This window comes from Molothrus ater, chromosome 11 (genome assembly GCF_012460135.2).
Source record: "Molothrus ater isolate BHLD 08-10-18 breed brown headed cowbird chromosome 11, BPBGC_Mater_1.1, whole genome shotgun sequence".
In the NCBI taxonomy this organism is placed as follows: Eukaryota; Metazoa; Chordata; class Aves; order Passeriformes; family Icteridae; genus Molothrus; species Molothrus ater.
The window spans coordinates 4,178,853-4,202,041 of record NC_050488.2 but is presented as its reverse complement, the minus strand read 5'-3'; the positions used below and the strand labels follow the sequence as shown (position 1 = coordinate 4,202,041).

Sequence of the window (23,189 nt, the reverse complement as noted above, 5' to 3'; positions counted from 1 at the left end):
TTTTCCTGTGGCTGCCGTTGTCTTGCTGTCTTTTGGGGTCATATTGCTTTTTTTAAACTCCCTTTTGCGGGCTGGCAATTTGATAGCAGCACTTGGAAAGGAGGAAGTCTTGGTGTGTTTTTGGGAGGCACACTGAGTTGAATGTGCTTCTCTTTCTAGACAGAGAACATGCAGTGTCAGAGTTGTAGTCCAAAGTTTAAGGTTATGGATGTGGAACTGAAGCAGTTTTATTACCAAGTTATTGTCAATTACAGCCTTGACCTTGAGCTAATGAAGCCAGATCATAGAATGAGCATTTGCACATTCCAGTTCCGTAATTTATTGCTTCCTCATCCCATCTCTTTTATGGACCCATTGCAGCAAGCTGCTGAAGCAGGAAGTATGGCTTTCCCAGTGCTGAGGTGCAGCCTTGTCCCCAGCTGCTTTGAAGGAGTGGAATTTTCCAGTGCCTGTGTCATTGTAGGAGGTTGGCAGCTCAGCTGTGTCTTTGAGAAGCTCGATAGGCTTCCAGCCTTGTGTGTTTGTGTTCAGGGTGGTGATGTGGTCAGGTAGGCTTCTGGGGGGCTCAGTGCTCCTGTTCCCTCTGCTGCTTTGTCTCCACATGGCACTGGGAAGGTGGGGCTTTGCAGACAGCTGGGACCACCATCTGTTCAGGGTCTTGCCTTTGCATCTGGCTGCAGCCTGACTGTCTCAGAGCAGTGTCAGCTTCCCTCCCCGTGTCTGCACACAGGTTGTCATGAGTGAGGGAGCAGTCTGCAACAGATGGGTCCTCTCTTAACCCTCCAGCCATTCTGGGGGCACACAGTGCTCTAGTGTCCCATCAGAAATCCCACTGAAGCCTGTGGAGTTCCTAGAGTCCATATGATGTGAGTTTTTCTTGGGGAGGTATGTTTAAAACCGATGAAGCTGATAGTCCAGATGGACTCTTGTCTTCTTGAGATCAGGTACTTCTGTCTGGTACCCTAATGGCATGGGATGTGCACAACCCTCCCAGTGTGGGATTTCATCCTGTGCAGTTTCCTCTTAGTCCTGGAAATCTTTCCTGCTGATCTGGGGGAGAGGAGCACTGGGTATGATATTTTCTGTCTGAGCACTTGGATGTTACTGTAAGACTTCACAGAGGTATCTTGAGCACATCCAGGCAGCACTTGGAGTAGCATTTATGTAGTGACATTCTGGAGTCGTGTTTCAGTCACCTGAACCTTGTTAACATTGTCCTGTGCAGATAAGGAGAAGAGAAGAATGGGAACAGGATGGCCTGCATCAGCTGGGCAGGGCAAGGTTTCCTCATGTTTGTGAGAAATTTGATTCAGTGCATCTGTCATTTGAAATTCCTGGCAGCTAGTCAATACTAGTGACAAGATAATGAAACATTTTGTCATTGCACATCAGGAGATGGGCTGATGGCCTCATTTCCAGGGCTGAGGCAGTAGTCCCAGAAATGAAGATGTCAGCCCTAACTGGAAGTGTCAGCAGTCCTGTGCTGTGGCTGGCCAGATACATTCTGAGTTTGTGCTGGGGAATATCTGTAACTTCCCTTGGACTGTGGTGCTTTCCAGGAGCCTTCAGAAGGTGAAACTGGGCAGGACACATGGTCCTGCTTGCCTGCCCTTGGCAGTAGTAGTTATGCTTCCAGGGCCCCCTGTTTTTATTGCTAGGAAGGCTGGGCCCTTACTGTTCCCTTTTTTGTGAGACTGGCTGGCTTGTGATAAGAGTGGCAGTTGTCACCTCAGCTTTAGGGCTCTGTACTTCATTGCTCTGATGCTGGAAAGCTCCTTTAGCAGAGAAAGCACAGTCCTGCTTGGCCAGTGATGTCCCTGTCAACAGCAGCAGGAACGCTTCTGCAGGACGTAGGTACTTATCCCAAACAAACCAGATTTTATTTTACATGCTTTGCTCCCCTCAGCGTCTTGGCAGACTGTACTTGACTCTCTCCAGTTTGACATTTGCTGCAAGACTGAAGGAAGGAAATAAATCACACCCTCAGCCTACCCAGCTGCACTTTTGTCCTTATTTCCTGCGGTGGCAGAGCTTCCCCCTCTTTCATTGCTCTGGGCTTGCTTTGCTCCTCCGTGAGCTACGTTTTCCTCTCTCCTGCAGAACATCTGGTTGATAATGGTTGTGCATTCCCTCCTCCTGGAGAACTGACATGTTGCTTCTCCCTGGCAGGTGTGGTGTCTGTGTGTTTTGAGGGAGACAGTGATGGCTACATTAATCTGGTGGCCTATCCCTATGTGGAGAATGAGGCTCTGGAGCAGGATGATCTGCCAGAGAGGGACCAGCCACGGCGCAAGCACTCGCGCCGGAGCCTTCACAGGTCAAGCAGTGGCACCGAGCACAAGGAGGAGAAGCCTGGCCTGGCCAGTGACAGCACCGAAAGGTAAAACTTGGAGGGCCCAGTGACAACATGAATATTGGGAGATCTCTCTTCCTCACTCCTTTGGTTAAGGATGTTCTGCAATTCCTTAAGGTGGCCAGGCTGTTGTGCACTTGCTAGCCCAGCAGATTTTGGCACTGCAGACTGTGTCAGGAGTTTTGCTGGGTTCAGGACCAATTCATCCATATGAAATGCTTCTGATACAGGGTAAGTGTTGGCAATGTATCAGATGTGGAACCAAAGCATACAGAGCAGATTTGAACGCTCTTCAGTCCACCTGCTTATTAACCCAGGGGTTTCTTCCCAGGGTACTTTGAATATGGGTCCTCTACCTCACCCCAGCCAGAGCTTCCAGAGGAGCAAGTGTTCCTGTTTGCTCTATTAGCAGAGATATTAAATAGACCAGATCCTGGAGCATGGATCCACAGCCCAGGGTATTGGTGAGGATTTGCTGTGAGAAGATTTGCATTGTGTGCAGCAGGAGAAGGAACAGGAGATGGCTGTGTGCCAGAGGAGGTTGTGACAGTTGTGTGTGAAGAACTGATGGATTCTAACAGGCGGGTTTGTTCTGTCTTTACACCAGCAGCATCCAGGAAACGAAGAGTCCCAGGGTGGACTTGCACATCCACTCAGATGTTCCATTTCAGATGTTGGATGGGAACAGCGGCCTGAGCTCCGAGAAGATCAGCTATAACCCCTGGAGCCTGCGCTGCCACAAGCAGCAGCTGAGCCGCATGCGGTCCGAGTCCAAGGACCGGAAGCTCTACAGTATCCTTTGGGAAGCACAGCTGGGTGTGTCAGGCTGCTGCTGCCCTGCCCTTGGGCCCGTTTGTGCCTGAGGCAGCCAGGTTTGCATTTCCCTTGGCATTTCTGTGCTCAGCCACACAGTTGAGTTACATGTTCCTTTTAGCTGTTCCTTCCTGCTTCCCATACTGTGACACTGATGAATCATAAATGGTTTGGATTGGAAGGGACCCTAAAGATCTCAGTCCATCTTCAGGCAGTCTGACTTCTTCATATGGTTGAAGATGGGTTTGTTTTCTATGCCTTCACAAATGGCTTCTCCTGCTTTTGCTGAACTTGCCAGCTTGCAGGGTTATTTTGTTTCACCTGGATTCTGTTTTCCTCACATAGAAACAAGCTTACTTTTAATAGCTGTATTCATAATTTTAACTGCCTGGGCTTCCTTCTCCAATTCTCAAGTGTGGGCTTGGAGACTCCAGATTTTATTTTTAAATAGCTTGCATCACTTGCAGAGAAGTCATTCTCTTTGGCTGCCCTCTCCATTTTAAGCACACTTCTTATTTTTATGAAGTTCCTCTTCCTAAATCAAACACAGTTCTGCTCTTGCACGTTTAATCCAGCTGTGCTCTGGTTGCCATTTCAGATTTTACATGTTGATCCCCTGTGGGACTCCTTAGGGCAAATTTTGGGGTGTTTTTTCCCCCTTTTGGAACAAGTTGCTGTACAGAATGCCTGGGGTGTGTTCTCAGTGCTGTGCCCCAGTGCAGGGGCTTGCCCATTGTGTGCTGGTGACAGAGGGCTCCTGTTACTGTTCTGTTTCCTGGCTTTGTCACCTCCCCAGTTCCCCCCTGTGTGTTGGGCAGTGCTGCTGTTCTGGACAGGCCAACCCTGCCATTACTTGACCCTTGAATTTTCAGTCCATGGGCTTTGTATTGTTTATCCATATGGTCAAATGGCTAATTTGATTAGACTTTAAGCTCTCTCTTAATGGATTAGCAATTCCTACTGGCATACTATGTCCTTCCTGGTACCAGTGTTTTGCTTTTCAGTTTCCCCTCTGAATTTCCAGTAGAACTGCATGTGACCTTCCTGCTGTTGGCTGTTCCACTTTCTAGGCTGTTTCCTTCACCCAGCTGTGAAAGTCTGGGTTCACTGTTTGGGTTTTGTCCTTTTCTTCAGCTCACCAAACTGCTTGTCTTTTCTGTTCTTTGGTTCCTATTTTTGTTGTCCATCCCTATCTCCTGCTGGCCCAGGTCCCTGTCTGTGGTGGGTGAGCTCTCCTTGACACATATCCCAGAGTTCCTGCTGCTGGAGAATGTGGTGCATCACTTCAAGCTTCCCTGTGTGCTTGATCTGAAGATGGGGACCAGACAGCACGGAGATGATGCCTCTGAGGAGAAGGCTGCTCGGCAGATGAAGAAGTGTGAACAGAGCACTTCTGCCACCTTGGGTGTGCGTGTGTGTGGGATGCAGGTAGGGATCCCCCAGGCTGCAGATGCTGTAACTTCCTTTTCACAGCTGCATTAAGCCTCCCAGTTAGTGTTTCCTGCTGAGCACTGAATTTGAACCTCCCTCTGCAGGTAGGTACAGCAGCATTCATGCTATTTTTGTCTTCATTTCTAAGCCTAAAACAAATGAACCTGCTTTCCCTGAGATGGCCTTTGTCCAGAGCTCCTTTGTTCACAGACAGTTAAGGGATTTTCTAATAAAATTATTTTTGTGGCTTAGTGTTCAGACAGAGTCACAATGCCTAGGGATGAAATTGTCTGACATCTGCTTCTGTACTGCACTGATTGTTAAAAAGTTGCTCTGCTGTGCCTGGGCCTGTGCACAAGGGTTTACTGTTGTGCAATAATTGCTCCTTTCCCCACCTGCCGAAGGAACCAGATCTTGTAAACCCCAATCTCTGCCCACAGACTCTGAAGCAATGAGGGCTCCTCATTAATCACTTGCCATGTAATGGCAATAGGTGTCAGCAGCTCCTGCTGCCAGAAGATTGTCTGAGTTGCTGTAAGACTTGGCTTTTTAACTCTTGGGGGTCAGTTGTGTCATGCCTTTTTGGGGCACTGGGACTCGTGAGCCCCTTTTGGGTGTCCTGGAAGAGGACTAGTGCTCAGGCATCCTGAGTCTGCTCCTGGGCAGCACCCATGAGCTGCTCTGGGGTGCAGGGATTGGGCAGAGCTGTGTCCTGCTCCCACTCAATCATAATGGGGATAGGATGAGTTCCCTCTGCCCTGTCAGTGCAGGACAGCTCAGGGCTCTCTGCAGGGCCTTAGCCTGTTGCTCCCACGTGATGTGCATTTCCTTTGGTGTTCCAGGTCTATCAGCTGGACACGGGGCATTACTTATGCAGGAATAAATACTACGGGCGCGGCCTTTCTATCGAAGGCTTCCGCAACGCCCTCTACCAGTATCTGCACAACGGCATCGAGCTGCGCAAGGACCTCTTTGAGCCTGTCCTGGCCAAACTGCGCAGCCTGAAGGCGGTTCTGGAGAGACAGGCCTCCTACCGCTTCTACTCCAGCTCCCTCCTCATCATCTACGACGGCAAGGACAGCCGCGCGGGGACCCCGCTGGAGCGCCGGCCCGAGGCGCGCCTGAAGCGCGGGGAGGGCTCGGTCCCAGAGAGCCTCCAGGACGGCGGCAGCTCAGAGCCCGGCTCCTCGGCCCAGCCCAAGGTGGACGTGCGCATGATTGACTTTGCTCACAGCACCTTCAAGGGCTTCCGCGACGACCCCACTGTGCACGACGGACCTGACATGGGCTACGTGTTCGGGCTGGAGAGCCTCATCAACATCATGGAACAGATGCGGGAGGAAAACCAGTAGCTCTGGGCTGTGGCCTCTTATTCTTGTCCTGGTGGCAGGAGCGGACAAGACCACCCACTACCACAGGAAAAACACAGACAAATTTGGTTTTAAACAACTGTATCGCTCTGTTGTTTTTTAAATGTACTTGGATAGAAGAGCTGAGGTGAGGCAGGATGGAAGAACTCCTCGTGCTGACCGGATGGTTCTGACCGCACTTGCTCTGCCTTCTGGAGGAGGCTCTGTAGATGCCTGCTGGGTGTCAGGTGTCCCGGTTCTTCGCTCGTCATATGTGCATTCTGGAGGGAGGACCTGGACATAGGGAAGAGAAAGCAGGAGAGCCCAGGGCTCTTGATGAGGCTGGAGCTCTGGTGTGAGGAGCCTTCTGTTTGCAGGAGCTTCCCTTTTGAATTTCTCCTGAGTTGTTGGAAACGGGCGCTTGCCTGACGGTTCGCAGCGTCTGTGAGGCCCCCAGTGAGCAGTCAGGTGCCGGTCCCTGTGTTTGGTGTCGCAGGCTTTGCCCTGGGTTTTGCCAGTGGGGCTTTGCTTTTGATGCTGCCTTTTTCTGCTGTTTGGGCACTGTGAGTATCTACCCCAAACACGGAAATGAAATGACCAAATGCAGTCCCTGGCAGAGCTGTGGCCCGGAGGGAATGCCACACACATGGAGCTGTGCTTGAGCCTGGGGTCTGCTCGCTCCCTGATGGCATGGCATGGAATGGCATGGCATGGGCAGGCACAGGGCTCTGCAGGAGTGACTCTGCCCTGGACCACTGACTTGAAAGCGCTCAGCTCGTGGGCTAGCAATAGTATCTGTAGCAGTTAACATGACCCCAGCTGTGCAGTGGGGCATTTTGGACCATTTCAACCCTTCCCCTCCTGTACAGTACAGAGTATGTCCCTCCAGCACAAAGCTGCCCTCTTCCCCCGGGGACCCTCTGCCCCCAGGCCCTGCTCTCCAACAGGTCTGGAGGTGGTGGAAGGGGAGGCTGAGGCTTAGGGCTGATCCCCATCCCCTCCCTGAGGGTCTCTAGAGGCCAGGTGAGGGGGTGACCTAGCTGAGCAGTGAGAGCCACTGTCTTGACTGTTCAGTACCACTGCCTGACTGTTCAGCTTTGCTTCACGGAGTCAGTGTCTCCCAAAATAAATGTCGCCAGCCTCCTTTGATGAGGAATTAACATTTGATACTGTGGCGTGGTGGTACCGGACCGAACCCTGCTCCACCTCAGCTCCTGTTTCTGTGCTGGGGCCCTGGCTGCTCCCTCGCACTCTCACTGACTTGCTCCATGGCATTACCATGACCCTGTGTACCCACAAGGCCAGGGTTGGGGTTTTTTTTAATTACTTCAGGGATGCTTGTTTGGGGAATACTCGCATGTCGCATGTGTGCCGACTCCATGTGCGCAGAGGCCGCTCGGAAAGCACGGCTGCCACATCTCAGGCACAGGTCTGTGGCACTGGTGTGGAAGGGGGCAGGAGCGCTGCCCCATTTCTCTGCCTGTCTCTCAGCTCCTCAAAGCCTGCCCAAGCCTCTGCTCCCCTTCCATCCTCTGGAGAAGGACCTTTATCCATGGCACGCTGCCCTGCACTGGGTTACTTCATTGCTCCTGCGGGTCCCTACCTTGCCAGGACTCGCAGGATTTTCAGGGAGCAGGTTTGCAGGAGGCAGCGAGGCTGGGTGAGTGCAGGGGTGTAGGTACCCACAACAGCCGCATTATTCCCTGGCCCTGCCCTTGCGTGGCCCATTGCCGCCCACCTCTGCATGTCCTTGTCCCCGCGGGCTGTGCTCGGGTGAGCCGGGCCGCCCCGCCGGGAGAGCCCCTTGCTGTCCCCCGCGCTCATTCCTGCCTTTCCCTGCCTCACTGGGCCGTGACGCACGGGCCACGCTGCCGGTGCTCAGTGGGAGCCGCCTCCCTCCCTTCGGACCACCGCAGTGGGACTCCACAGCTTGTACATAGCCTTGGCCCCGTTTGTTTTTACATGAATAACCACCCTGTTTGTGCTTCACAGAGAACCAAAAACCATTAAAGGATCTGTTTTTGTCCGTGGCGTGCCGTGCCTGCCTCTCCCGCCGTCTGAACCACGGGGTTTAGGGGGGTTTGGATGAACGTCCCTGCCCCCTGCGCCTGTGGCCGCTGCTCTCCTCTCATCGGGGTCGCCCCGTGGCTGCTGCGTCCCGAGGGCGCCCCGGGCGGGGTGCGGTGGCTGCAGCAACGACCCGGCCATACGGCCATGGGCCCCGGGCGGGCCTTCAGAGCCGGCTGGGTGGGGGAGTGTGCGGGGCGGGCGGTGTGTCGGGGCAGGGCGGTAGGACCCGGCGGAGGCAGGGCCCGTCGGGCGGAGCGGTGTGTCGTGACCGGGCGGGAAGGCGGTGTGTCAGGGGCAGGGCCGTGTGCCTGGTCCTCTCTGCTCTTGGCCCTGTCCCACTGTTCCTGTCACAGGGACTCCTGGACCGGACAGGTGGACTCTGGGCCCAGCCTTGCTGGCGGGAGCAGCTGCGTCTGGGGGATGTCCGTGCAGGTGTCTCCCTTTGCCTGGGCCTCTCTGCTCTTGGCCTTGTTCTGTTGCTTCTGTCACGGCGACTCCTTGATTGGATGGGTTGATTTGGGGCCTGACCTTGCTGGCGGGAGCGACTGCGTCTGGGGGATGCCCCTGACGATGTCTCCCTTTGCCTGGGCCTCTCAGCCCTTGGCCCTGTTTCGCTGCTCCTTTCATGGCGACTCCTGGAGCGGACAGCTGGACTCTGGGCCCAACCTTGCTGGCGGGAGCGGTTGTGTTGGGGGGACGCCCATGCAGGTGTCTCCCTTCGTCGGGGTATCTCAGCCCTTGGTCTTGTACTGCTGCTCCTGTAACGCTGACTCCTCAAGGGCACAAGTCGATTTGGGGCCCGACCTTGCTGGCCAGAGCGGCTTCGCCCGCGGCCAGGCCCAGCACGTCTGGAATGCACCCTGTCCTCAGAGTCAGGGGAGCTGCTGTACATTGACCTTGATGTGCTGGGGCTGCTGCTGTCCAGCGAGGAGAATGGCAGCGCCTGCTGCCATGCTGCGTGTTGGGGCCTGCTGTGGCTGCTGGTCTCTGCAGACAGAATTTGGTGCGCCAGACCCAATGGCCTGCGGCTATGAGAGCTGCTGCTGAAGGGCTCCAAATCCGGGGAGCCATGAGAAGGCCCCAGTCCTGACTGTCTGGCCAGCCTGGAGCCATTGAGCTCTGACTCAGCCCTGGAGGCTGTAAGGGCAAGCAGGAATGTCAAAGGCCCCCCAGGCCCAGGCCAGGCCAGGCCAGAGCAGTGCCCCCAGCCCTCCAGCAGTGGACGCGCTCTGCCAAGCCTGGCCTGGGCACTGCCCCCAGCCCAGGGACACCGGGGTTTGACCCATACCCGTTCCAAGCCCAGCACAGGTGTCACACTCCCATCTGTCTGTGCTGTTTCTCAGGCCAGAGCAGCGCCTGTGGGTGCCCTCGGCAGCACAGGAGGAGCACAGGAGCAATTGCCAGGGCCTGGGGAGGCAAACAGGCTCATAGCACTGAGAACAAAGTGTGCCAGAAGGTGGTTGTCTGGCCAAAAGCTTCTGGTTCTTCCCGCTTTGAGCCCTTGTGGAGACACAGGTTCCCTGCAGATCCCCAGGTGCAGCATCCCAACTTACCCCTCTTCCTCTGCCTCCTCTCTGCCTCCAGGGTAAAGGCAATCCCTGGCATTGCACTGGCCATGCCTCACTCCTAGCTCCGCAAAGGCATCGTTGTCCTCCCATGTCGGCTGCCTGATGGAGAAAGGAAGAGATGATGAATTTCTGCTGCCCTCCCCTCACGGAGATCCAGGGTGTCCCTGCTCTTTCTCCAGTGCTTTTCCAAGTTGGGCACAAAGCTGAAGCCCAGATTCACGGGACAGGGGAGGGCCAGGGCGCCTGGGGCAGGGCCTGGCACAGCACAGCACTTGTACCCTCCTGGCTGGTGGGCCAGGCAGAAGGACACCAACCTGAAGGGGATTCGGATCCCCAGGAGAAACAGGTCGACAAGGAATGTCTCACTGTCTCTGCACAGGGGGCACTTGAGGCATAAAAGACCAGCGCTCATGGCCTGTCCCTGCAGGGCAAACACAGGCAGGGTGAGCGAGGCCCTGCTGCTGCTGCTGCTGCTGCTGAGCACCTGCTGTGCCCCAGGGCTGAGGGAAGGGCTCCAACCTGGATGCAGTCCCTGTGGAACCAGGCCCTTTTGCACATTGGGCAGACCAGGGTTGTGAAGGTCATTCTGTCCTCCACAGGCTCCAGGCAGATGGAGCAAATGGTGTCCGGCTCTGGAGTCACCTCCACCTCCTGCTCTGGACGGTGCTCAGGGCAGAAGGAGCTGGGGGCAAAGCAAAGGGGAAAGTGAGAAACGCTGGATCCTTCCCCAGTGATGGCCAGAAAGGGAGAGGAGGTACCTGAATGGAGTAACGTATAAATTGACACAGGAGCAGCAGTACAAGACCAAGGGCTGAGAGACCCCGACGAAGGGAGACACCTGCGCGGGCGTCCCCACAACACAACGGCTCCCTCCAGCAAGAGCTGGCCCAGAGCCCACCTGTCCGCTCCAGGCGTTGCTGTGAAAGAAGCAGCGGGACAGGGCCAAGGGCTGAGAGGCCCACGCAAAGGGAGCCATCATCGGGGACGCCCCCCAGACGCAGCCGCTCCCGCTGGCTGCTTGTGGCAGCAGGCAGTGTGGGGGATCAGAGCAGACGCAGGGGGAGGCAGGAGCTGCTCGGCCATGCGGGTGCTGGGAGCCTCCCTCCTGCCCAAGTGGGGCCCAGCTGGGCCAGGGGGCAGCTCCTGGGACAGCCGTGCCCGCAATAGCCCCTGCTCTGCAAGCCTCCAGCCCTGCCCATCAGCCAGGCAGGGACAGAGCAGCCTTGGGGCCGATGCTGCTGCAGGCTCAGAGCCCCGCAGAGCTGCTCATGCCCGCTGCCACTGGCTCTGTCCCCTGCAGCCTGCATGCTGTGTCACCGAGCCAAGGCTGACCCCTGTGCCTCCCAGGCCCTGGCAGCTGCTCCTGTGCTGCTCCTGCACTGCCCAGGGCACCCACGGGCCCTGCTCAGGCCTGATGCAGAGCAGAACCAGCTGGGGCTGTGACAGCTCTGCTGCTCTGGGCACGGCTCTTGGGCAAAGCACCCGCCTGTCCCTGGGCTGGGCTTGGCAGTGCCCAGGCTGGGCTTGGCAGAGCCCATCCGCTCCTGGAGGGCTGGGGGCACTGCTCTGGCCTGGCCTGGCCCTGGGGTCCCTTGACATTCCTGCTTGCCCATGCATCCACCAGGGATGGGCTGGAGCTCCATGGCCCCGGCCTGGCCGCACAGTCAGGACTGGAGCCTTCCCGTGGCTCCCCAGGACACAAGAGCCTCAGCCCCAGCTCCCAAACACGGCCTAACAGGGTTTGCTGATATTGAGCCCTGTTAGACCTTTGAAAGGATTTTGAAAGTAACGTTGTTTGGCAACTCCTTCAAGAAACAAACGTGACTCGCTTCTAATCACTAAAAGGTTTATTGGTTTGCTTGCACTTCCTATAGGGTATCCTTATGCTTCCTTCGGCGTTCCAGAAAATAATGAAAACCTAACAAATTCTTCCGAGAAGTTTCTGAATCCACTATTAGGAGAAGTCTCTACACTCACTATCCTTACATACAGTTAAGTAGCTGCACCTGTAACATACAAAGATGTAGTGGTTTACCTGACTGGACCACACAACGAGATGTTATACACACCGGTACACTAAAAAACGTCTCTTCCCTCTTCATTACAAATTTAAAGCTCTTCTCGAGGTCCTGAATTCATTTTGCATGCACATTCATACCTGCAATCCCTCCCCAGGCTCAGCTTTCACCCAGGCTTACCAGGGAACAGATGTTACATACTCACCTCAAGCAATAATCTACGTCTGTCTTCCTAACCCTCTTTTTCTTCACTGAGTTCTACCAATCTACAAAATAACTGTGGACCCTCTGCACAAAAGAAACAACCAATTAATAGGCTTAAACGCTTGTGATTGTGCTGCTGCTTCTAACAATCATGACCAACACTGCACTAAAAGCAGAAATCAATTCTTCACCATCCTTCCTGTTCTCCTGCCCCCCACCACACCTTGGCTTCAGCAGAAATGTTCCCTACTGCGGCCTGCTGTGCTAAGAACATGGAAAGAAAGGCAGCAGCAGTTTTCCTCAACATGCTGCAATCTGAATTGCAGTGAAATGGCAGCTCTTTCATTTGAAGCTCAGCACCAGCACCCCCCATCTTCCCCCAGAACTGAGGCCTGCTGAGGCCTGAGCTCTCCATTTCAACACACCCTGTAAGTCAGGCTGGCTGGAAGATTGCAGGCCGCTAACTGTGTGAACGCAGCAGTGCCTTTCATCACTGCTATCCAATCAGTCTCATGGAAGGCACATCCTTTAAGCTTGTCTTAAGACTCTATTCTACAAAATAGAACCAGCAATTGTTTTGGTGGCCTGTGCAGGTTTTGGGCACTGTGTATGTTTCCTTTGGTTGTTGTTGTCTTTGTTTCTAAATACAAAATTGACTGGATTCAGAAGAGAAAGCCCCAGATGCATTAGCACAAAGAACCCCAGGGACATATGTGGCTCACAAGAAGAACACTCAAACGTTTCTAACGGTAACACCAGAAAGAGAGGAAAAAGTTAAAGATGATTTAAATACCTGAAAGGATCCAAAATGTCTAGGTAACCTGACAAGGGACTAAGTTTCTGGTAAACTCTACAAGTCCAGATTCCTATTCGGTAATTGTCTGAAAGACAAGAAAGCCAGAAATCTGCTTGGCCTCTATTTTACCAGGACTTTCTCACAGGATTCTACCACAACTTGGACCACAAATAAGGGTGGCAAATTTTTGACTAGAAAACTTTCATAACTAGGCAGCATTCTTTCCTCCTCCCTGAATTCCAGGAAGGGTTTAAAAGGAAAAAAAATAGAAAAGGGGTTGAAGAAATTCTGTCATACCTCTTAGGCGTTCATCATCTTTGGAGAAGAAAAAAACTCTAGCACTTCCTGTGCGTGGTAAAGAAAGAAACCTAGACAAGGACAAAGGGATTTGAGCATCCTAAATTGTACTATCAAATTCCATGGACATGACTTCAAACTGTAGTGCTTCAGAGAAATGGTATCCATTGAAAAGCTTTATTCCCTAGGAACCCCAAATAGAGCTTTTTATTTTACAAAACCCACTTTTAAAGAGAAAACTGACCGTGTCTTTGGCTTTTAGCCAAACTCACTTTGGAGTTGGTCAAACCAAAATGACCCAGTTAATTTCTTGTGCTCAACTCTCTCTTCCCATATTCATCTTCACATCAAATGTGCTGCTGGGAGTTTTGACTCTGTGCAGCACAAACGATTTTCCGAGATGACTTTGGTTGCTCAGAGGTGTGCAATGTTCCTTTCCCGTTTCCTGAGTTAATATTCCCACAGCATCCAACTACTACAGCCAAGTAGACAACAAAGAGAAATGGAACTTGCGTTTCTTGGTCCTGTTCAATCTCTGACATCTCAGGTTCATCATCACCCTCAGAACTGCTGTCTTGGAAACGTGGATCCTCTTGCCATGTGGCTTTTACCGGCTTTATTGTTCCAAGGGCATAAGGCTCTGCAATGACAGCACCCATAGAGAAAAAAAAGCCAAAACCAGATTCTTCCCCTACTGGTCAGGAAAAATTCCTCCTTTCAAGTGAAATACTTAGAGTGGAGAAGACAGATTTAGGAAGGACAGAATCTGCCCCTGCCAGATTTTCTAAGCTACATCTCTGCTCCACTTTGTTCTAGGGATCCCTTATGTATTCTTAAACATTTGTCATTGCATTCAGAAGACCATGAATACCTTCTCAGATCAGCACAAGTGTGGGGGACTCGTTGCTTTGTGCTGTTGTGTTGGGTTTTTTAATATTGTGGATAACTTCTCGCGGTTTCTTTTCTCTCCTACGTGACTGGGACTCGATTTAATGTTGTTTCATCTTCATTTCAGACGGCCTCATTTTATCTAAGGTTAGGACACCCCAAAGATCATGTGTCATTCTGTTTCCTTTTTCTAAAGGTCCAAGAGTAGAATTCAGTAACAAACAGAATGCTCATGGATCTTGGGGTCAGCTCCCGGACTTGGCTCCTCCCTCTACATTAACGCACATTTCCTTTAAAATCTTGTTGGGTTCTATGAAACTTGATATGACTGGTGTGTCACCTTTTAACCCGTTTGAGGAATTCAGGGCATGAGAACCAGCTTTTCCACCACTCAGCAAAAACCCCAATGCCTTCTCAAAGCATGCCTTTCAGAATTCCTGAGATGCAAGCAAGAGTTACCTCTCATTAATCTACCACAGCCCTGGCAAGCAGAAATGAAGATCAAAATGCTTCTGCCTAATTACTGACTTCTGCTGCTGAAAATCCCCTGGACCCTGACCTTCTTTACACTGTATTGCCCTACAGTGCCTGCCAGAAGCTCTTCCTTAGCAATGGCATGTCAGAAGGGTTCTGCTGTTGCCTTCTTTGATGCCCAACTCCTCTGTGCTTTCAAAGAAGGAAAACTTGAAAGTACTCAGCTTCTGAGCTGTGTCGTTCTCAGGCAAAGGTCCCAAATGGTCATGTGGGGCAGAGTCCTGTGCATCCTCTTTGCCCCAGGGTATTTCCTCCGTCTATTCCGGTTTGTTCTTTGAAGGTCCAATCAAGTCTTTCAAATCCGCAGCAATACTGTAAAAGTTGTCTTCAGCCACTTGAGGCAGTGTCTCACTCTCTTCTTTTTTGGCTTTACGGAAATGAAATTGTTAAAAGATAGCAACACAGCACATGTCCTTTTCAGAGACAGCTTCCCTAAGAGCCACCTTGCTCTGAATGTCTCCCTAAGCATATCCAAGCCCATTAAGGAGTGGTTCATTATCAAGGGTAAGCAGTGGGGAAACATCACAGGTTGGAGTCTAAAGGCAGGAACAAGTGTCCTTTGTAATAAGCCACGTCCTTAATTGACTTTTCACTGAATACACGGTTACACAGAAATCAAGGTATCTAGCACAGACTTCTTTCCTGCCAATAGAAACATCAAGAGCTGATATGGTTTTCTCACAGACCTGCACATCTCAAAGTCCCTGCACTGACCGTTCTCACCTTCACTTCCGGCAAGCAACACATGGACTAGAAAGAAAAGATGACACTATGTGCTGCTGTTGGAGGTCCCAGATGAGGTCCGACGTCGCTGGTGCGAGCGGCTGCTCCTGCGGGATGTCCCCGACCATGTCCCCCTACGCCTGGGCCTCTCAGCACTCGCTGCTGTCCTCCTGCTCCTGTCCTGGCGACTCCTGGACCGCACAGTTTGAGTCGAGGCCCGGCGCTGCTGGCGGGAGCGGCTGCGTCTGGGGGGCGTCCCCGATGACGTGTCCCTTCGCCTGGGCCTCTCCGTCCTTGGCCTTGTCCTGCTGCTCCTGTCACAGCAACTCCTGGACCGGACAGGTGGACTCTGGGCCCAGCCTTGCTGGCGGGAGCGACTGCGTCTGGGGGATGTCTGTGATGGTGGCTCCGTTTGCCTGGGCCTCTCAGCCCTTGGCCCTGTCCCACTGCTCCTGTCACGTCGACTCCTGGACCGGACAGGTGCACTCTGGGCCCAGCTTTGCTGGCGGGAGCGGCTGCGTCTGTGGGATGTCTTTGATGGTGTCTCCCTTTGCCTGGTCCTCTCTGCTCTTGGCCCTGTCCCACTGTTCCTGTCACAGGGACTCCTGGACCGGACAGGTGGACTCTGGGCCCAGCCTTGCTGGCGGGAGCGGCTGCGTCTGGGGGATGTCCGTGCAGGTGTCTCCCTTTGCCTGGGCCTCTCTGCTCTTGGCCTTGTTCTGTTGCTTCTGTCACGGCGACTCCTTGATTGGATGGGTTGATTTGGGGCCTGACCTTGCTGGCGGGAGCGACTGCATCTGGGGGATGCCCCTGACGATGTCTCCCTTTGCCTGGGCCTCTCAGCCCTTGGCCCTGTTTCGCTGCTCCTTTCATGGCGACTCCTGGAGCAGACAGCTGGACTCTGGGCCCAACCTTGCTGGCGGGAGCGGTTGTGTTGGGGGGACGCCCATGCAGGTGTCTCCCTTCGTCGGGGTATCTCAGCCCTTGGTCTTGTACTGCTGCTCCTGTAACGCTGACTCCTCAAGGGCACAAGTCGATTTGGGGCCCGACCTTGCTGGTCAGAGCGGCTTTGCCCGTGGCCAGGCCCAGCACGTCTGGAATGCACCCTGTCCTCAGAGTCAGGGGAGCTGCTGTACATTGACCTTGATGTGCTGGGGCTGCTGCTGTCCAGCGAGGAGAATGGCAGCGCCTGCTGCCACGCTGCGTGTTGGGGCCTGCTGGGCCTGCTGGTCTCTGCAGACAGAATTTGGTGCGCCAGACCCAATGGCCTGCGGCTATGAGAGCTGCTGCTGAAGGGCTCCAAATCCGGGGAGCCATGAGAAGGCCCCAGTCCTGACTGTCTGGCCAGCCTGGAGCCATTGAGCTCTGACTCAGCCCTGGAGGCTGTAAGGGCAAGCAGGAATGTCAAAGGCCCCCCAGGCCCAGGCCAGGCCAGGCCAGAGCAGTGCCCCCAGCCCTCCAGCAGTGGACGCGCTCTGCCAAGCCTGGCCTGGGCACTGCCCCCAGCCCAGGGACACCGGGGTTTGACCCATACCCGTTCCAAGCCCAGCACAGGTGTCACACTCCCATCTGTCTGTGCTGTTTCTCAGGCCAGAGCAGCGCCTGTGGGTGCCCTCGGCAGCACAGGAGGAGCACAGGAGCAATTGCCAGGGCCTGGGGAGGCAAACAGGCTCATAGCACTGAGAACAAAGTGTGCCAGAAGGTGGTTGTCTGGCCAAAAGCTTCTGGTTCTTCCCGCTTTGAGGCCTTGTGGAGACACAGGTTCCCTGCAGATCCCCAGGTGCAGCATCCCAACTTACCCCTCTTCCTCTGCCTCCTCTCTGCCTCCAGGGTAAAGGCAATCCCTGGCATTGCACTGGCCATGCCTCACTCCTAGCTCCGCAAAGGCATCGTTGTCCTCCCATGTCGGCTGCCTGATGGAGAAAGGAAGAGATGATGAATTTCTGCTGCCCTCCCCTCACGGAGATCCAGGGTGTCCCTGCTCTTTCTCCAGTGCTTTTCCAAGTTGGGCACAAAGCTGAAGCCCAGATTCACGGGACAGGGGAGGGCCAGGGCGCCTGGGGCAGGGCCTGGCACAGCACAGCACTTGTACCCTCCTGGCTGGTGGGCCAGGCAGAAGGACACCAACCTGAAGGGGATTCGGATCCCCAGGAGAAACAGGTCGACAAGGAATGTCTCACTGTCTCTGCACAGGGGGCACTTGAGGCATAAAAGACCAGCGCGCATGGCCTGTCCCTGCAGGGCAAACACAGGCAGGGTGAGCGAGGCCCTGCTGCTGCTGCTGCTGCTGCTGAGCACCTGCTGTGCCCCAGGGCTGAGGGAAGGGCTCCAACCTGGATGCAGTCCCTGTGGAACCAGGCCCTTATGCACATTGGGCACACCAGGGTTGTGAAGGTCATTCTGTCCTCCACAGGCTCCAGGCAGATGGAGCAAATGGTGTCCGGCTCTGGAGTCACCTCCACCTCCTGCTCTGGACGGTGCTCAGGGCAGAAGGAGCTGGGGGCAAAGCAAAGGGGAAAGTGAGAAACGCTGGATCCTTCCCCAGTGATGGCCAGAAAGGGAGAGGAGGTACCTGAATGGAGTAACGTATAAATTGACACAGCCGCCCTCCTTGGCACAGGGCAGGTGGAACCATCTGTCACACTCCGGCACAGAGCACATGATGGTTGCCCCGCTCTGGCCGCAGACGCAGCAGTACTGGAAAGAGCCAAGCAGCCCCATCAGCAGCAGCAGCAGCCTCGAGGGCTCCCCTGGCAGCCCCACGGCTCCGGGCAGGGCGCAGGATGTGGCCGCTGCCGGGTCCCAGCCCACAGAGCCGCCTGGTGGAGGAGGGAGGCTCCTGTGCCAGGGCCTCTGTGCCACAGCTGCTGGGAGCCAGACTTTGTCGCGGCTGTTGGGCCGGCCTTTCTTTCCTGCTCTCTGCGCTAAGCTCTGGCAAACCTCGCCAGGCACAAATCTCCCTGCTCTTGTCACGCTCTCACCTTCTGTGCCGCCCGCCGGACTGCAATTAGGAGATCCCGAGGGAGAAAGCCCATGAGTCCAACGCGGTCCATCTCTTGGCGAGGCAGCAGAGTGGCGAAGAACTGCAGGCAAGGGGAGGAGCTGATGAGGAGAGGGCGGCAGGAGCTGCTCATTGCAACGGTGGAGGGAGCGCCCCGAGTCACTCACCATGCAGAACACGTGGGCACAGAGCCCACCCTTCTCCAGTTTCTCACCGCACATGTCCGGGTCAGCCTCGGCACGGCGACACAGCATGCAGGCTGCAGGGGACAGAGCCAGTGGCAGCGGGCATGAGCAGCTCTGCGGGGCTCTGAGCCTGCAGCAGCATCGGCCCCAAGGCTGCTCTGTCCCTGCCTGGCTGATGGGCAGGGCTGGAGGCCTTGCAGAGCAGGGGCCATTGCGGGCACGGCTGTCCCAGGAGCTGCCCCCTGGCCCAGCTGGGCCCCACTTGGGCAGGAGGGAGGCTCCCGGCCCCGGCATGGCTGAGCAGCTCCTGCCTCCCCCTGCCTCTGCTCTGATCCCCACACTGCCTGCTGCCACAAGAGCCCCTGGGCCAGGCTGTCAGAGGGCTGCTTTGCCCTCACCTGCCTCCCTGGCACCAGGGCCATCCTGCTTGCTGTCAGCCATGGCAGCAGTCTGCGCTGAGTCCCTCTCCTGGAGTGACATTGTCGCTTGAGGTGTTTGTCCTTTCTCTCTATGGGAGGAAGAAGAGTGGGGGGGAGTTTTCAGAACAGGCCCAGAGCCACGAGGGCTCTACTCCCTGCTCAGCCCTGCGTGAGCCCTGCTCCTGTCCGCCTTCTCCTCCCGTCGCTGCGTTAAGGAACACCACAGTGTCCTCTGGCTGTTCCTCCGCTGATTCTGGGAAGGGAGAGGCAGGTGAGCCTGCAGCACAGGCCCAGAGCCCCGAGGTGTGGGGCCCCTCTGGTCCCTGAGCAGCCACGTCCCTGCCCTACCTTCTCCTCCCGTCGTCAGGTCGCACTGACACTCGGCCTGAGCCCAGCGTTCCCTTTTGTGGCCTTGGTCGCACAGGTCACAATGGCCACTCTGACATCAGCACCGTGTACCCAAAATTGGGACAGCCATGGCCTCAGGTCCCTGGCATCCACTTGTGGCGGCCCCCTTGGGCACCGAGGCTCTGAGATCGGTCCGAGCATTTGCTCAGGGCGGAAGCAGGGCCAGGACTCCTGCAGCAAGTGCAGGGTCAAATGCCAGGCCCTGGGGCAGCCATCGAGGATGGTACTGCAGGCAGGAAGGTGCTGTTCAGGCACTGCCACGCCAGGGCTCCGGCCCCGGCCAAGGGAAATCTCTGCTCCTGCCCCTGGCAGCCGGTGGCCCAGAGAGCCGGTGCGGAGTCTCCTGCACGGCAGAGATTCAAACCCTGCTCTAGGTGAACTGACCTTTTCCTCAAGACCTGTCTGGAGAAAACTAAGATGAACCTGATTTGATGCTGCTGCTGATCACCACTGGCTACAGGAGATAAACCTGGAGACCACCACAGCTGCCTCCAGACCTCTGTTATCCTGTCATCCTATGAACTAATAACTTTGACATTTCATATAAATGGAAAAATTTGTATTAAGCTCCTTAGAAACGTCATCTTTTCTACTGACACTGTGGAAACACAGAAAATTCACTAAGAATGTTCTGTGTACGTTTGACAGGAGTGCTTGCAACAGTTCTCAACCCAAGTCAAAGGCAGGAGGATGCTTTTCCTGCATTATAGGAACTTTGCCAGTTTGGTCCATGCTTTCCTACTAGAAAATACCTTGGAAAGAAATCAGGAAGAGACGCACAAACAATTCTTGTCAATTTTTGTCATTGATGTCTTTGTAAACATGCTCCTGGAAATCCAGATCCATGACTTCTAGAACAATCAGTGGGATCTCTGGGAAGCAGGGCAGGGGCTGACAGGCAGGGACACCCTGCACCTGCCTGATGCTGGGGCAGCAGGAGTTTGTCCATTTTCCTGTCTCCATGGGGAGAGCCACCTTGGCTGGGAAACGATCCCTTCACTGGTCTAGGATGGAGGCACAGCCAGTGCAATGCCCGGGAGTGCCTTTACCCTGGAGACAGGGAGGAGGCAGAGGAAGAGGGGGAAGTTGGGAAGCTGCACCCGGGGCTCTGCAGGGCTCCCGGCCAGGGCTCGAAGCACAAGGAGCCAGAAGAGCTTGGCCGGACAATCCCGAGCTCTGGACGCTTTGTCCTCAGCACCGGGAACCCGTTTGCTTCTCCAGGCCCTGGGCACTGCTCCGGTGCTGCTCCTGCAACTTACACACAGACACACAGCTACCTGCTCTCTCTCAACCCTCTTCAGCACTGGACAGCGCAACACAGTAACATGTTCTCTTCAGTACATGGTCTAATTATTAATAGTCCTGCAAAGACTCACATTCAAAGCACACATACACACACACAAAAACCCCAAACCCTGGTACAAACCTTGCATCAACACAAAATGCATGTTGCTGTTCAGAAACACAGGGCAGCACTTTTGGCCAGTGCTTTTTCCTATTAGATCTTTCAAAGGATTTCAAAAGTGACATTGTTTGGCAACTTCTTCAAGGAACAAACTGGAGATGCTTCTGATGTTTTAAAGATTTATTGGTTTGCTTTCACTTTCCTTTTGGCATCCTTACACTTCACCCGGCATTCCAGAAAATTGTGAAAATCCAAAATAATATCAGGGGAAGTTTCTGAATTCATTCATGTTTCTCTCCAAGACTTTCTTGACATACATACAAGGAACTGGTCCTGGAACACGCACAGAAGCAGGGGTTTCCCTGACTCGACATTACAAGACACCGTTATAGACTCCAGTATACTAAAACACTTCTGTTGCCTGCTAATTACAGAGCCTGAAGCTCTTCTAGAGGCTTTCCCCAGTGCAATTTCAATTGGTCCCTCTCTGCTCAACTCTCTAAGCCTGTCCAGGTCTCGCTGAAGGGCAGCAGAGCCTTGTGGTGCCTCAGCCCCTGCTCCCGGTTCTGTCCCATCAGCAAACGCTGAGGCAGCGCTCTGTCCCTTCTGCCAGGTCACTGGGGAATAAGGCAAACAAGGCTGGCCCCAGCACGGCCCCCTGAGCTCACAGCTATCTGAGTTTGGAGCTCCCCTGGCCACTTCTCTGCCCCACTGGCCCTGAGCTGCCTCAGGAGCCTGTTAGGGGAGGCAGGGACAAAGCCTTGCTGAAGTCCCAGCTGACAACAACCACTGCTCTTCCCTCGCAAACCCAGCCAGTCACTGCAGCAGAGGGGGCTGTGGGATTGGTCAAGCATGGTTTCCATTCCTGTTACTGCACAGGCTCAGAGATGGCATCCAAGAGGAGCTGTTCTGTCACCTTTCTGGGGATGGAGCTGAGGCTGATGGGCCTGCACTTTCCTGGCTCCTTCTTGGTGCCCTTTTGCAAGACTGCAGTGATGTTGGCTTTCCTCCACTGCTCACGCCTCTCTCTGGGGCTGTCTCCTTCCCTGACCTGCTGGCAGAGCGCCCTGTGCCAGAGGCAGGAGCAGAGATTTCCCTTGGCCCCAAAAGGGAACGCTGGGCTCAGGCCGAGTGTCAGTGCGACCTGACAGCGGGAGGAGAAGGAGGGAAGGAGCAGGGCTGACGCAGGGCTGAGCAGGGAGTAGAGCCCTCGTGGCTCTAGGCCTGCTCTGCAAGCTCCCCGGCCTCTTCTTTCTCCCATAGAGAGAGAGGAACAGCACCTCGAAGTGACCAGGAAACCCGGCCATGGAGCGGGACTGGGACTGCCAGCCCTCAGGGAAACCGGCCATGGAGCGGGGCTGGGGCTGTGACACCTCAGGGAAACCGGCCATGGAGCAGGCCTGGGGCTGTGACAACTCAGGAAACCGGCCATGGAGCAATGCTGGGCTTGGGACCCCTCAGGAAACCGGCCATGGAACGGGGCTGGGACTGCCAGTCCTCAGGAAATCCGCCATGGAGCAGGCCTGGGCCTGTGACACCTCAGGGAAACTCACCATGGCAGCCACCTCCAGAGCTTTTGAAGTACTTGTTTCTTGGTTTAATGCCCTTCAAAGGATCAGTCTAGCATCTTTGCATATGAGCATGACATACAAGGCTATTTAAAATTGAGTCTGATCCAATCATCAAAGATAATGGATGTTACCTCTAAACTTAACTTTTCGTGATTGCCAAACAATATGGAACTTGTCTTATGTCTGACTTAAAATATCCAGAATGCAAAATTCATTCTCAAGACAGGAAAAAAGAAAACAATGGAAATAGGATATAGGCAATCTTCAAAAGGTGCAGAGAAGGAAACAAACATTAGAAAACCTTAGAAAAGTTCGGGTTTTTTCTTCATCTTCTCAGTATTTGCTGTTTGAATGTTTGTTGTCTTACTTGTCCCTCTCAAAGCAAGGCATGTTACAGCTTTATTGTCTCAGTGCTGTATTTCCCCAATCGCTGACTTGCCATTTCAGCTCTGGCTTATTGGAAATATACAACAAGGGACTCTTCATGGAAGAGAGTTGCACAAGCCTCTGGATTCCTCACCATTCACCTCTGCCAATGCTCACACTAATCTCCTAACACACCTGAGCTTCCTGTCTTTCTGTCAGAGAAAGATTCAGCTGAAGTCAAGGAAACAGGGCAGGGGGAGATGGAAGCCTTCCCGTGAGATGCTTTTGGGAAGGCCTGCAAAGACCCTGCCTTCCCCTGGAACAGAGGTGGTCACGATGCATGGTGTTGGCTGACTTGCCCTAGGTGCCCCCTCTATTCCAGAAGGACTTGTGCCCACTTCATCTCTTGTCTGTCCCTCCAGTTCCAGGGCCTCAAACCTGCTCTGTAAGGTGCTAAACCTGTAAGTCAGCTGTAAGTTTTCAGAATAAGGCACTGAGCATGGCTCTAACTAGTTTGTTTAGTCAGGTTTACAATATATTTTGAGAAGAAGAAGGAGCAGAGAAGGTGTGAAAAATGCGTATTATATGATTGGCTTTTCGCAAATATTAAAATTAATACTATATGTGTTATGTTGGAAAGTTATGTTGTATTAATCCTTTTTTGTAGTCCTATACTAATCTTTTAAAGTAGTGTGGTGAATATCGTTTTAGGCTACAGAAACTGTGTGATGTAAGATACTTTTTCTAAATAGCTCAAGCGGAGATAGCAGTAACAAGACACCAAAACTCT

At 54.1% G+C, this 23,189-nt stretch overlaps 3 protein-coding genes and 1 long non-coding RNA gene across 6 annotated transcripts in view; 1 reads left to right on the top strand and 3 right to left on the bottom strand.

The window, feature by feature from the left end:
- IP6K1 (inositol hexakisphosphate kinase 1) overlaps positions 1 to 7,972 on the top strand; it is a 36,997-nt gene extending 29,025 nt beyond the window's left edge. For 2 of the 3 annotated variants that reach the window (XM_036390925.2, XM_036390926.2), the window contains 4 exons: positions 2,170 to 2,380; positions 2,961 to 3,145; positions 4,419 to 4,594; positions 5,440 to 7,972. In XM_036390925.2, coding sequence (XP_036246818.1) covers positions 2,170 to 2,380; positions 2,961 to 3,145; positions 4,419 to 4,594; positions 5,440 to 5,949 — 1,082 coding nt within the window. In that variant the 3' untranslated portion in view covers positions 5,950 to 7,972. The remainder of the gene's footprint in view (positions 1 to 2,169; positions 2,381 to 2,960; positions 3,146 to 4,418; positions 4,595 to 5,439) is intronic. The other variant, XM_036390927.2, reaches the window with a different exon arrangement.
- Positions 7,973 to 9,135: 1,163 nt separating this feature from the next.
- On the bottom strand, positions 9,136 to 10,560 carry LOC129046799 (PHD finger protein 7-like). The gene is given in 5 exon segments (XM_054516077.1): positions 9,136 to 9,423; positions 9,570 to 9,683; positions 9,899 to 10,074; positions 10,077 to 10,266; positions 10,385 to 10,560. Coding segments are annotated over 5 exon segments (939 nt in total). The 3' UTR covers positions 9,136 to 9,140.
- Positions 10,561 to 11,413: 853 nt separating this feature from the next.
- LOC118691742 (uncharacterized) lies at positions 11,414 to 14,868 on the bottom strand. Its single transcript, XR_004981071.2, has 2 exons — positions 11,808 to 14,868; positions 11,414 to 11,590 (listed from the first exon to the last, which is right to left on the bottom strand). It is a non-coding gene; the product is annotated as an uncharacterized LOC118691742 (long non-coding RNA).
- A 1,541-nt stretch (positions 14,869 to 16,409) lies between these two features.
- On the bottom strand, positions 16,410 to 18,710 carry LOC129046798 (PHD finger protein 7-like). The gene is given in 8 exon segments (XM_054516076.1): positions 16,410 to 16,697; positions 16,844 to 16,957; positions 17,173 to 17,348; positions 17,351 to 17,540; positions 17,617 to 17,741; positions 18,026 to 18,127; positions 18,213 to 18,304; positions 18,629 to 18,710. Coding segments are annotated over 8 exon segments (1,164 nt in total). The 3' UTR covers positions 16,410 to 16,414.
- Positions 18,711 to 23,189: the final 4,479 nt, after the last annotated feature.